This window comes from Actinia tenebrosa, unplaced genomic scaffold (assembly GCF_029948245.1).
Source record: "Actinia tenebrosa isolate PJP-AT-01 unplaced genomic scaffold, QUT_ActTen_1.0 PGA_scaffold5__44_contigs__length_20552954, whole genome shotgun sequence".
Lineage (NCBI taxonomy): Eukaryota > Metazoa > Cnidaria > Anthozoa > Actiniaria > Actiniidae > Actinia > Actinia tenebrosa.
Window position 1 is genome coordinate 5,964,315 of NW_028292582.1, and position 14,583 is coordinate 5,978,897.

The 14,583-nt window shown below is 48.7% G+C and overlaps 1 protein-coding gene across 1 annotated transcript; it reads right to left on the minus strand.

Annotated features, from left to right (window-relative positions):
• Positions 1-10,977: 10,977 nt before the first annotated feature.
• LOC116306058 (uncharacterized protein F54H12.2) lies at positions 10,978-12,465 on the minus strand. The gene has a single exon (XM_031716090.2). It carries the CDS (start codon positions 12,463-12,465, stop codon positions 10,978-10,980), a length of 1,488 nt encoding a protein of 495 aa, XP_031571950.2.
• Between the last annotated feature and the right edge of the window lie 2,118 nt (positions 12,466-14,583).

The window sequence follows — 14,583 nt, forward strand, 5'->3', positions numbered from 1 at the left end:
AAGGCATATCGTTGAAGTCGCGCCGCCGTCATCGCTGGGATTCCTCTCCCTGGGTGAAATATGGAGGTCAGCGGTTGATGATCTGTATACAGTTGGAATGTTCTTCCGAACAAATAGGCATGGAATTTCTTTACCCCCCACACGAGGGCTAGCGCTTCCTTGTCTATTTGCGAATAATTTCGCTCGGCCTTCCGTAGACTTCTTGACGCAAAAACGATTGGTCTTTCTGTTCCGTCTTTAAACACGTGCGATAAGACAGCTCCAATTCCCACTGGTGACGCATCGCATGTCAATCTCAATGGCAACTTGGGGTCGTAATGCGTCAGCACTTGATCCGAGGTGATCATCTCTTTTGCTTTAAGGAATGCTCTTTCACAGTCTTTCGACCATTTCCATTTGGTTCCTTGCTCGAACAGTTGGTTCAAAGGCTGTATCACTGTGGCTAAATTTGGCAGAAATTTATTGTAGTAATTCACGAGCCCTAGAAATGAACGGACTTCCTTTACATCTTTAGGGCGGGGTGCTTTTAGAATGGCCTCTACCTTGTCTTTCTTCCTGTGGAGACCTTGAGCGTCAATCTCGTGGCCGCAGAACTCAATCTTGTCTTGTAAGAAAGCGCACTTCTGTGGGTTTGCTCGTAGACCATGTACGCTCAGCTGCTTCAGCACCTTTTCCAGGTTCTCCATATGTTTCCCTTCAGTTGGGCCTGTAATCAGGATATCATCTATCAGGCATGTGGTGTTTGGGATATCTCCTACTAGTTGATCCATCGTCTGTTGCCAGATCGCTGGGGCCGATGTTATCCAAACACCAGTCTGTTGTACTGGAAAAAGACCCATATGCGTATTTATCGTAAGAAGCTTCTTCGACTCCTCCTCCAGCTCCATTTGATGATATGCTTGCTTTAGGTCGATCTTACTAAATTTCTGGCCACCTGCTAAGTTTGCAAAAAGATCTTCGATTCTTGGTAGGGGATATTGTTCTGCCTGTAGCTGCGGGTTTACTGTGACTTTGAAATCTCCACACAGTCGGACGGAGCCATCCGATTTTAGAAATTAGTGTGACTCTTCCGTAGAAAACAAAATCTTCTTTAGAAATTAGTGTGACTCTTCCGTAGAAATCAAACTCTTTTCTACAAATTAGCGTGACTCTTCAGTAGAAAACAGTGAATGCCTTTCCTAGAAAGCTCAAAGGCATGCGCGAGCATGTGGCCCAAAGGACCTGGGTACCAGTAAACTTCACAAGACAAGACAAATGAGCACGGTAAATGCGCGCAAGCGCTCGGTTTGAAAAGTTGGGTTTCCTGTGGTGATGGTGTAATTTGACACAGGAAGACCGTTAACAGTTGTCGCGCGCGATATTTTTGTTTGGTAGCCCGCACTATATTTTTTCGAAAAACCGCATTCGTCATCACCACGGGAAGCCCAATTTTTACCACAGGAAACCCAATATATGAAAACCGCGCGCGTGCGCGCGTTTGCCGTGCTCCCATGGACAAGATGGCGTTTTGTGGTGCATTTGGCAAAAAAAACATCAAACTCGTAGGTATATTATTTCATATCTACATATTATTTGAAGTTGAAATTGTTCAAAAAGTACAAGAATACGTCCATATCTAACCTACATTATGCGTACTAGTGATGACTGACTGGCGATCGACCTAATTGCTTACGAAATCCCCAACATTTTACACAGTTATGTTCGAAGAAAAACGATAGGGCTTTAGTGAGCGATCTTTTATGTTTAGTTTACTCTTTTCTCTTTAATAAGCTGGAAATAGTCTTCTTACATAAAAGTTATCAAAACCTACAATACAATTCAATCCACGGACTAATGTGACCTAAGGTCAACAAGACGCTCTAAGAGCGTATCCTCAATGTGATTTGGTATCTTAGTCTGACCTCCCTAAATATTGAGGCTCTGAGTGTTGTTGCTTAAAAAATAGAGGCGTAATCAATTGAATGATTCCAAAATCAAAGTTATTGATGATGACGATGCCGATACCGATGATGCTGATCTTTTTTTTCCAAACATCAACCAGTGATCGACCTGCACGAGGAACCATATCATTTGAAGAATTCAAGAAAAGGAAGGATGTTGCAAAACAAACCCATCTTACTACTGAAACCCGGCAAAAAAGGGAACCAAATTAAGTCTAAGAAAGAACTGGTGAAAGTCCAAGTAGGACTCGTCAATCTTGACCAGTACTCAAGTGAAGGGAAGAACAATTCCTGTTCTCCTGCCTACAGATTCTGATGCTACATCTCTACTTTCTGCAGCAGTTGACAAACATGCAAGGCACTTCAAGTAATTCAACAGCTGTGTGGACTATGTTCTTCTATACCCAGATATGTCTCGGGTGCACTTTTTGCCCAGGGGAACAGCACGTTTCACTTTAGAGAAATATAAGCAGGACCTGTTGAAGCCTTATTCTAAAATTTATTTCCGGCTTTGTGAAACAAGTGATTTTGAAGATTGCCAAGATAGCAGTGTCGACGACTCAGAATTGGAAAGCCCACTGTATACACCAAGCTTTCACCATCTTCAGGCAGTGGTCAGACATCAGGTGCCATACCATCTCCATTCAGTAGCCAGACATCAGCTGCCACTTCATGTCACATACTCACCTTACCATCCACCTCATCAGGTAAGCATTCTGAAAACACAAGATATGCAGATGCAGGTGTTAGTGATGCTAACCATCACTGCCCCACGTGCCTTTTACATTTCCCTCTCAGTGAGATAGAGGAGCATGCAGATTCGTGTGCAGAAGGATGGATAGACCCAATTGGGGATTGTATTATAGTGGTGGACGAAGAAGAGCATCAGGAGAAAAACACAGATAACAACAAAGATGGAGGGGATATGGGAAGTGAAAACCTCACTGGATGTGAAGGTGATACTGATAGCATTGGTCTAGAAGAAAAGTTGGAAGGAATCAAAGTTGCAGCCTCCTACATCCAGCAGATATACGTAACCATGCACTAGAACAATCAATATAAGAAGATCTTCTGCATTCAAAGACTTTAGTGTTGCAAGAAGAAAAAGGTGGTACAAGCAAAAGGGTCTACTGAAGATTACCTTTCTTGGAGAACCGGCAGTGGACGATGGTTGACCAAAACGGGAATTTCTTTCAGGTAACAAATCTTTTAAAACCAGTTAATGAAATAGAGTTGCTTTGTCTAATCAAATGCTTATCATCTCCCCTAACAGAAGTATTTAGTTACGTCAAGTCAACATTTTTTTGACCAAGAAGGTATGCCATATGCGGATAAGCGAGCCTTAGCCAATGAAGATGTCACAGTGATATTTGGGTTACCTGTGTACTCCTCGGAGGACTGGTAACCAGTTACTCGCCTCACGAAGACTCGTATGTTGTTGGGTAGAATATCTTCTCACAAAATCAGAAATAATCTTTACCAGAATTAGCCATCCGTTGATTTAACATTCACCAATACATGAAGTAATTCTTTATTTGTTGCCTTCATAAGTTTCACAAAGCAACATATTGTTTTTATAAGTATTTTACATGATTTGGTCGAGTGACTCTCGTGTATTCGCTCCATGTGACTCCATTGTTTACTTGACTCTAGTTTAATCAGTAAATGTAAGATATTCTTAGAAGTACTTAAGGGATAATTACTCAAACTATCTTTTCCGCTTTATTAGGTATTAGCTGGCCGCCATCAGGGTGAGATAACAGTTTATTTACTTTGTAACTTCCATAATTTAGCTTATTTGTAATTTATCAGTCATTTACACGAAGAATTTATTTGTTAGTCGCCTAGACTGCAATGGAATGTATTTTGATGTATTTGGTATTAATACTCCGTTGTAATAGTCCTTTAACTAATGTAAATTATGGATATTTTATGTTCCTTTGCCTGTAATAAACAATTGCCATGATGTTGGAGTTTCCTGCCTTACAAAGATTTCGAGGTGGTTGGTGAACTACTGGCACTTTCCATTATACAAGGTGGACCAGCCCCATGCATGTTATCTATTCCTGTGTTTGTTAATGGAATGTCAAGTGTAGATGCACAGGTCTGGTTGTCCCAAGTAACAGATGATTCTCTCAAACAGCATATTGAAGAGGCGAGTATCTATAAAAATTTAAAGGAATAAGCACGATTCAGCAAATAAATTTAGTTATCAACTGTTTGGTTGGCATTATGCGTTTTCTAATTCTAAAGCACCAATAACAAAAAGAAACAAAGACAGTTTGATGTGCTGTTATTGCTATGTGCACTGTTCTGCTCCAGTAAAATTACTAGTTTGTAGAAGTTGCTGCAAAAGATAGACAATACACGGATTTATGGCAAGCATTCTAATGAAATATATTACAAATCGTAACAAAATGATAACGACACCCTTAAGGGGTTTTGTCGGAACATTCGTTCACTCAATAAAAAAGCTGTTGCTGTATGTGACTTAGTGATCTCAAAGCGTATTGACATTCTCGCTTTGAATGAAACCCGGCTATCGTCTAACACCAATTCTGATCCAGCTGTAGCTAACATTATTAACACGCTTCAGGACTTTATTCATCTTCCTAGATCTTCAAGTCCTGGTGGTGCCTTTGGCGTCTTACTAAGATGGAGTTTAATGGTTAAACGCAACGTGCCTCATGCATTTAAATCTTTTGAGTATTTAGACCTTTGTATCACTACTGGCAGTTCGCCTCTTCGTTTTCTCAGTATTTATAGACCATTTATAGACCTCCATCAAAAAAGAACCAGTTGACTACCATGCTGTTTTTCGAGGAGTTTTCATCGCTCATACAAGACCTTGCGATTGCAACAGGAACTGTATTAATCACTGGCGATTTTAATTTCCACGTCGAACGTCAAAACGCTATTGCTTTGAAATTCCTGAATATACTTGAGGTTACTGGTTTTGATCAAAACGTCAAGGGCATCACCCACAAGCAAGGAAATACATTAGATCTTATAGTAGTGATATATGTCTACACATAGGGTCAGGTTAATTTATTCATGCATTACATATTCATGTATTCCTGTTACCATGGCAAATCACCGGAAACGGAAGTAATTGGGGTGATGGATCGCCCAAGGGGAGGCGGGAACGGGTGACGACGCGGGTGACGTAAGTGGGGAGGAATCGCCCGGAAGCAAGAAGGAATACACGTGGTGTTTAGTTTAAAAAGGTTTAATGAACTCAGCAATTATCTTAAGTGTTTACTTGGTTTTAAAAAAGTCCTGAAGTGTTGTACGTGGAGTGACGTGGAAGAGGACAAGAGGTGCTGCCAAAGTTAGTAGCGAAGGAGGTGGAGGCTTGAGGTTGCTGCCAGGGATCATGGTAGCCAGGGTTGACTAGGTTCCTAGGATCTTCACTTGTGCTTGTGCGGGTGAAGGGAGAGGGGTGTTGATGCTGAGGGGGTTGATGCTGAAGAGATTGGATGTAGCGGTAGTCTTCTTGATCGTAGCGTCCTCGTTTGGGCGGGGGTCCTACAGGTTGTGGCGCCAGTTGTTGCTGAAGCTGTTCGCGGGAAGGGATGACTTCGTCACACCAGGCAAAGTAATCGCAAGCCACGTCCGGGTAGTTGACCGAGCACGCGAGAAAGGTGCGGTTCTTGTTTTTCTCAGAACTGCTGACGTTGACTTTGGCAAACAGGTTGTGCTCGCGACACTTGGGAAGGAACTTGGGATCGAGCCCAAAGAGACGGTTGTCTACGGCATTGTAGAGTTCTTTCTTTATGTACATTTTACATCCCAGCCTGGAAGTAGCATAAACGCGCGCTTTATCGTCCCTGGTTTTGGCGCCCTTGAGACGTTCAGTGATGGCCTTGTAATCCACCTTGACGCCACACTTGAAGAAGGTGGCATTCTTGGTCTTGATGACAGCACATGGTGAGCCACAAAAGCAGGGATGGTTGACTTGACTGTATTCGTCTTGAGGCGGGAGCGTTTGTGGAGAGGGCGGCAAAGTAGGTGGCGGTTGATACTGCTCTTCAGACATCGTAATCTTGGTCTGACTCTGGATCGATGTGAGGTTCGTCGGAAGAGGGGTCTTGATATAGCTCCTCACTGTGGGGGAGGGACTTAGGAGAACCAATGGAACGGCTTTCACGTGGGGGTGAATTAGGAGGGGGAGGAGTCACGCCGAACAGGTGACTGAGGATTTTGAGTTGTTCTTCTCTGGTGTAAGTGGGTGGTCCGTGGACGACGTCATCAGACCATTCACGTGGTGCGGTGATGATCTGGGCGTGGGCTTGGCTTTGCGAGAGCTTTTGCCGGATGTTGATTTCAGAGTCCACGTGATTGCGGGCCTTGCGAAGAACGTCCCACGTGGTGTCGTTATAATTGTCTTTGGGAACGGTACAGGTAAAGGTACACCACGGATGCTGTTGGTTGCAAATGAAGGTAACGTACCGCGCGTGAAACGTAGAGGTTTCTACGGTACAGTGTTCGCTATCGCGGTCGGTGAAGTAATAGGTGCAGGGTTTACGGCAAAGGCAGTGAGGCAGCCGAGGATTGCGACGTCCGCTCATGTTGAAGTGGAAGCGAGATGTGAAACTTTGACGAGGGTGGAGCATGACTTGAATCCGTAAAGTAATAGGCACCAGGTCTTCCGTGCATGCGAAGAGGCAGGACCGCCTGTTGAGTGGCGGGAGGACGAGGGACCCCTTTCTTTGGGAAGGTGAAGAGCAGGTTGGCTTGACGATGTTGACTCATGATGAGGTGCTGAAGTTGTGGCGTAGGTCGTGATACAGGCGATGTATTATTTCGGTGGGGGTCAAGCGTAGGGCTTCGTACACGAGACGTTCCCAACACGAGGTCATGCAATAGGTGGGGAGGTTGCAGGAGTCGTCTGCCAGGTCACGTGGGTGGACGTCAGAGCGAAGGATCTTGCTGACGAGGCTGCTGATGGCATAGAGTTGATTGCTTTCTTGACCTTGAAGGGGCGCGGAATGATATTGAGGATGAAGGCGCCAATGACGGTAGAAGCTGCGCATGTGCAAGCGTTGGTTCTTCCGGCTGGACCAGTTCACCCAGGGGGCGGCATGGGTATCTTCGGGTAGGTCTTTGATGGTGTCCATGCAATCCAAGAGGAAGGTGAGGAGGATGAGGCGCATGCGCGGAGTGAGGTGAGCTTGCTTGATGTCCCACCAGCAGTTGGGCACGTCGTAGAGGTAGTCGAAGTGAGTTTGTCGGATGCGGTCGTCCACGTGCTGAGTTGTACGAGTTAGGGCCATGCTTTAGTTGCGATGCGAATCGAGGCGGGATTCGTGGTTAAGCTTACCAATGAGTTCTAGGAGGGGAACGTCTTTCCTGTAAGCTTCAGTGGTGGAAGGATCGAGGCGACTGAGGTCGAAGTCGGTGTTGACCACGTTATGAGCCAAGGTGCGGTACTTGCTGTAGTGCAGCCAACGGCGGGCATCGGAAACGCGGCGCGCCTCGTAGAGGTCTTTGATCCACTGGTACTTGGGTTTGACGTATTTGTGTTCTGGGTAGGGGCAGGGGTGTTGGGCGTGCACGAGATCCAAGCAGTCGACGTAGAACTCCAGGAGCTTGAGACGCTCTTGTTCGTCGTGAGGAGAGGCGTCGTTGTCGTGGAGGGTCGGCAGGCACCAGGAGCGAACGCGCTTCTCGAGGAAGGCAAGAGCGCGGGTACGGGGTCGTGTTGCTGGCATGGTAGTTGGGTGGGTTAGTGGTTTTTTTTTTTTTCCAAGCACATTTGTAGCGCCACGTCCATGCCGTAACGATGGACCAGGAGATCAAAGGCGGGAATGGACATGTGGTGTCCGACGGTCATGAGCTTGCTGAGTTCGGTACTTCCGTGGGAGATGATTCGTTTGAGATGACCTTTGTATTCTTGAACGTGGGCGTAACGTTGCATGACGTCATAGTTATGAGACTTGTAATCGTCGGACAACCATTGGTGCTCTTCCTTGACCTTGGCAAGGGGATGAATGACGTCCAAGCAATCCAGGAGGTAGAGAATGAGCAGGAGCTGAGGCACGCGGTGACGGAGGTCTTGCGGAAAGCAGGCACATTCTTGGACTTGATGGAAGTTGAGGCGATCGAGTGTGGAGGTGATGAGACGGGTGTGATAACTTTCGGTGGTTTCCATGAGGAGACTGATGCGTACTTGTAGGGTGTTAGGGTTTTTCTAGAGGCTTTCTAGGCCTTTCTTGACGCCGAACCCCACCCCTGCTCCAACGGCGCCAAGACTGGCAGCTTTGGCGGCAGCAATGGCCGCAGGAATGAGCGCCAACAAGGGGAAGAGCCCGCCTTGCTGAGAGCGTCTCTTTCGTCTTCGTCGACCCCCTACTTGGCCATAGTTTTGTTTTCGTGGTCTGGAACGGATGTTTCCTCCTACTTGTCCATAGGTTCGTTTTTTCTGGCGTGATCGGATGCCTCCGCCTCCTTGTTTACGTGGCATGTTCGTATTGGTTGATGATGCGGTGCAAAATCGAATAAAGGGAGGCTAAAGGCGAGCGGGCTTTTATCCATTTTTATCATGACTACTACCACCACCGCGTTCGGAATGAAGCCAAGACCTGCATCGTTAATCCTACCTACGGCACCTACCGTGAGGGTGGATCCTGGGCCAACGTTCGAGGTGACGGACGAAGTGATGGCCGCCATGCCATTAGACGTGAAGCAGGGAGCGCCCATTTATGTAAGACCGTTGTCTTCCCGCGTGTGTTCGAGTCATGAAAATTGGGTGCTGGGATTGGATAAAATAAAGAACCCCGCCCGAAGGGAACAGAGTAACGCGTTGCTGTTGTTGGATTCCAAGTATAACGATTTGCTTAACCTCGAGAAGACTTTGTTGGGAGGAGTCATGATGAAATTGAAGTTTTTTAAGACCAACAGACGAAGCGATGACTGGGAAGGAGAAGGGGAAGAAGAAGGAGGAGGAGAAGAGTCTGGGAGGTCGAGCATGGGTGAGCTTCATTACGAATACAAAGAAATGATAGCCGCCATTGCCAAGGCTAGAAAGGAGACCTTGGGCTTCATCATGGCGTTGACGCGCTGTTGTGGTAACAAGACAGGCGATGAAGAGGAGGAGGAGAACGAAGGTGAGGAAGATGCTGTGGTCCGCAGGAAGAATCACAAGAATCAAAAGAAGAAGGAACAGAGAAGGAGAAGGAGAATGAACGAAGTGGTCTACGATCCCCGAGGAAGAGACGAAACGGACGGAAAGGATATAAAGGGGTTAGAAAGGGGGCACGAGTACCAATTTGTGGAAGCAGCATGGGGAGACGCAGACGACGCAGAAAGCATCAGGCGGGAGGCAACGTCTTCAAGAGCCTGAGAAACCGTGCTGGGAGTAGCATTAGTAGCATTATAGCCAATAAGGCGCAAGGAATAGCTGGCAAGTTGATCGATTCTAAAGTAAAGTCCAAGAAAGCACGTGCTTTTCTTCACAACCAATTGAAAGCTGCCGTACCGTTTATTAAGAAGCAAGTCGCGTCAAGTGTACAGTCAGGAAGTGGAGCGAGCAAGGACATGCAACGGGCCATGCGTGCGATGAAACGATTTGAAAGAGTGAAGCTAAGACGACGATGATTTTGACAGTGATGACCGTGACGTTGATGATGTGGGAGGAGTGGAGTCGAAGGAGGAGGAGGGGCATAAAAGTCTCAAAATTCGCACACGCCGTGTACCGTGCACTCATTGCTCGAACACCGTCGTGGGAAGAAGATCTGTGTTAATGCGAAGGAGGCGTCGAAGACCCAGGAGGAACGAAGACGAAGAAAAGATGTATAAGGCGGTAATGGGGCACATAGGATCGTTGAGGATGATGTTGGCTCAAGAGGGCGTGCACTTGGGAGCGTATGACCGCGTGGTGTACGGCTTGCTGCAAAGCATGGAGTACGATGTCATTTGTGCTGAGACTCAGAAGGAACAACGAAAGGCACGAGTGGAACTTCATCAGCTGTTGAGCGAATCTTTGGAAGCCTTGGGCGGGGACAAGTACGTCAAGGGACCTAAGGAGGAGGAAAGCGTAATCGAAGAGACTGCAACCGCTGAAGACGAAGGACCTATCGAAATCGTGACCGAAGTGATCAAGCCATTGCAACCCGTAAAGCCCGTGAAGAGAAAGAGAAAAGTCAAGACAGGAACCAAGGAGGAGGCTAAGAGGAAGGTACCGACGTGGATGAAGGAAGGAGAGATCGTACAAGTGGAAGTCCCTACAGGCCCCCCAGGCGAGCAAAGCATTTCTCCTCTCGAGGAAGAAAATCTGAGGATGCTCCTAGACTCCATTACCAACCCACAGCAGACATCAGTCTAGACATTTGATTGTGAAGAAAAGAAAAAGTGTAGTAAGATTTTGTTTCATGTAAAATAAAGAGACCAGACTTTTGTGTTACTCAAACGTTGTCTTTATTGCTTCTACATTTACATCTTTGCGGCAACAATTGCCTTGACAGGGTTGACCCAAGGGTCCTATCTTGCTGTTGAACTTGGGACGGAGGGACTTGGGGATCATGACTTGACACACGAACTGACAGACTTTCTTGTCGTTGTCCTTTCTGTTACGAGCGGTGAAGGGTTTGACGAACTTGGAAAACGAACCGCCACGGGCTCGGGTGTAGAGATAGGCCAGACAGTAATGCCCGCAGACGTACGTGTTGCAGGCTTGCAGCTGAGGCATCTTGACGACGTCCGTCATGCCGATGAGCTCTTGGAGGAGGGGATCTTGATAGATCTTGAGATTCGCGGATCCGTACGAGTCCATGATTTCGATGCGTTTGGTATCGACGTCGGGAGCGTACAAGGCAATCCAATGTTGACCGGGCTTGTCGATGGGGTCGGTATTGAACACCATGCCCCAAGGGCGGGGCGGGTCTTGCCCATCTCGGTACTTCTTGAGCAGGGCTAGAGCTTGGTCGGCGCCTTGAGTGCCGACGTAGGAGTACGTGGGGTGCTTGTGATAATTGGGAGGGTACGATGCGACCGTGTTGATTTGATCGGTAAGGAGTTGACTCTTTCTGTTCATGATCTAATAGCTGTATCTCTGGGAAGCGTTCTTGTTACCATCCAACCACGTTTCTTGTTCAAAGTATCCGCTGACGACCATGGTGGTGTTGTTGGCTGTGTTGGCTGAGAAGTCGACGTCGATGTTGACGTTGCCTACGTTTCGAGCGTAGCTGTAGCCAAAGTTTTGTTCGCCGTCGGGGTTGAAGTTGTAGAGGATGAGGTAATTGCCGTCCTTATACCCTTTTCGATCGATGCCGGTGGGTGCAGAGTCGATGCCACGTCCTGAGAACTGAAGGAGGGTATTGAAGCCTTCTTCCTTATGATGCGAGGTCAGGTCCAATCGCTGATGGGGAATTTCTTCACCGTCGACGGTCACGCGAAGGGACGATTGATGCATGTCTTGAAAGTTGAAAGGAGAATGAGCTATGTCCCCATCGAAAGCGTCTCCTCGTTGAAATCCAATGATCATGTAGTTGGGTCGGTACCCCTGAAACACGTTGTGCATCTGAGCCCGTCGTCGACCATCGGGAACGGTGTGGGTAACGGTTCTGTTGGTGAAGTAAGGGTAGAGGGCAATGTCTTGGTTTTCCAGCATGGCAGCTTCCATCTTGATGTGTAATTCGCTGTTGACGTCCACGTGACGAATATGCAACTTGGGAGAGTAGTTGACTATGGTGTAGGAAGCGTTAGCGTGGGTAATGGCTGTAGCTCCCACGGTGGGGCCATTCATCATGACCAATTCTCGAGGGTTCCATTGAATTCTGAATTTCAATTCACAACCAGGAGTCAAGTAGCGTTGACTGGAGAAGAGGGGGATGACGGGTCTGAGGATGAACTTGACGGCTCGGTTTTGGCAGCACAATCCAACGCGTTCCTTGGCGCCTTGGTTAGGAGTTTCGCGATCGAATGCAGCACGAATGGCATTTCCTACTTCGACGACCGTGGGTGCATTATTAGCGCCCCACGCGGCGGGATTGGGAATGGCCAAGTCGTTGGGATTGAGCCGATCGAACTTGTCGGGAGTGTCCGTGGCCCATCCTTCCAGGGACAGCAGAGATTTCTTTTCTTCTTCAGAGTAGTTCAGCAGTCGGTCGAAATAAGCTTCTAGATGGTAGTGGTCGGCGTTGACGGTCACGGCTCCTTTGTTGATGGTCAGTTGAATTTGTTTGATGAGAGAGTGAGCCACGTTGTTGATGGGAACGGCCGATGAGGTATCGGTCAGGAGTGCACGCGCGGCACCGGCACCGCCGTCATGAAATTCCACGTCGAATTCCAGCAGGATCTTGGTCATGTCGATCCAGGTACGGGTTCGGTCCACTGTGATTTCCAAAGGGTCCACGGCCGCCGTGGCTTGCGAGTAGACTTCCCATTTGGATTTTTCGCACGTGACGTCGATGGGCAGTCGTTTAAACAAGTCGACCACGGTCCCTTTGTGTACTTTCAAGGGAGGGGCATCTTCGCGCGCGGCTTTAGCGGCAGGAGCGGCACGTCCTCCGTGTTGTCGTTTCATGACGAGGTCGAGTGACGAATCAGGGTAGGTCGGGTAGGCCGGCGGTCCTTTTTATATGGTCTAACTGTTGAGGATGTCGTTTCGCATCACCTTGTACTTGGTACGTCCACGCGTGAGCACGCCTTGCTTTTCGCGTTTTTGCTCAGGGGTCAATCGGGGGTCCTGAGCAATTTTCCTGGACTTCTGATCGATGGCTTGGATGAGGTTGTCTACCTTTTTCAACTGCTTGACTTGTTGAGGTCTGAGGTTGTTCAGCGGAGTAGACGTGCCGGCCACGTTCCCAAAGTTGATTTGACGTTTGAGTGGGGTTTTGCCTTTGCCTGTATAACCACGACCACGACCACGGCCTGGACCTGAACCCGTACCCGTACCTTTAGGAGTAACGCTTCCAGGCCCAAGCTTAACTCCCGAGGGTCCTGCAGGAAGAGACCAAGCAGGGGTGGTGCCAACGACGGGTCCAGGACCAGGAATAAGAGCAGGAGCAGGACCAGGGGCAGGACCAGGTGCAGGCGCAGGACCTGGGGCAGGAGCCGCTGCAGGAGTAAGTCCTTTCTGAGCCATGGCTTTTTGGTCTTGAAAGCTGGCCGCATAGTTGGTCATGAAGCGAACACGCTCGTCGGGCGTGAGACTGGGATCGGACATGACTTGTTTGACCATCTTATCCGCGTACTTGACGAATTCCACCTTGGGGGATTGCTGCAACGACTGTTGAACGGCCATGGTGTGCAAGAATTCGTTCATGCGGACGTTCCCATCTCGATCCACTCCGGCGATGGCTCCTCCCGCTTGGGACTTGGCGGTGGAAGCAGCTACATTTTCTTTAAGTTGTTTGAGTTCTTCTTGCAGGCGATTCCAGAGAATGATGGGAACCACGTAAGAGTTGGTGCCTGTGCTGCTGTTCATTTCGTGGTGGTGACGACCTGACGACCTTTAGGATAAAGTGTAACGGGTCGGCCTTTTATGACGACGTCCAAGGAGTCGTTGTTGGACGGAAGATGTCGGAGACTGGCGGGTGCCATGCGGCGAAGAGTCTGAACCTTGTTGGAGGGCATGGTGGGACGAGGTTGTGAAAATCGAATGTGAAAGGGGTTGGTCACGGGTCCGTAGTCGGGAATGCCAGGAGCCAAGGTTCCACGCAGGGCCGCCTTGATCTTGGGAGCGGCGGACGAACGTTTTCGTTTGGCCCCGCCCAACTGAGTATGCTTTGCACGTTTCTTGCCTCCGCGTTGACGTCGTCCTTTCTTGGTGTTAACCATGATGCCTTTTCTTATGTTTCAGTGAGCAAGGCCTTCAATTCGTTGTCGCCGTCGTCGTAATCAAAGTCTTGAAGCGATTCGGTGGCCGAGGGGTCCTCCTTTTTATCTTCTTTGGGGGCTCCTACCTTTTTGATTTTGGTCGTGGCCACGTTAATGCCTTCGGCTAGAGCTCCTGCCGCCGCATGCTTGGCCAGACTCACGCCGGCTTTCTGGAGGCTGGGAGCGGCGATCTTGGCCAGGGCTTTGATGGCCGTGCCGACCAATGCGGCTTTGGATCCTCCTCGCTGAAGGCTAGAGCGTCGTAGGCTCTGAATGGAAGGATGCCGATCGTTGACCACCGACCCGAACCAACGTCGAGCGGCCTTGGGCATTTTCTTGTTTCCTCCTTTCATGGGGAGTTCCCCATTGGCCAGTTTTTTGCACATGTCTTTGATGTACTTCCATTGGTCGTCGCTACCGCTACGTAGCAGAGGAACCACTTGCGTGGGGTGGCATTGTGCCAAGGAGCGTATATAGGACTTTCCATCCATGCTGTGAAACATTCGGTGCGGCGACGTTATGTCCTATGAACGTGTGGGGGCTCAAGATTTATACCTACGTTACGGTGTAGGACAGCACACCGAGCGCGAGCCTTTCTTCCAAGCTCCGGGCGTTGCTCCTCGAACGCCCCGTACGACGTCCACGGCCGAACGGGCTGCCAATCGCTTCCTGATGAATACGCCCGTCCTACCGCCCCTGTCGCCGTTGCCTTCTTCGCCCACGCACGACTACAATGAGGACATGCTGCAGTTGTTGGGCTCGCCGTTCAACTTGCCAGACGACATGGCGAGCGTGCTGTCCAGCGACACGCCCTTGTCGACGG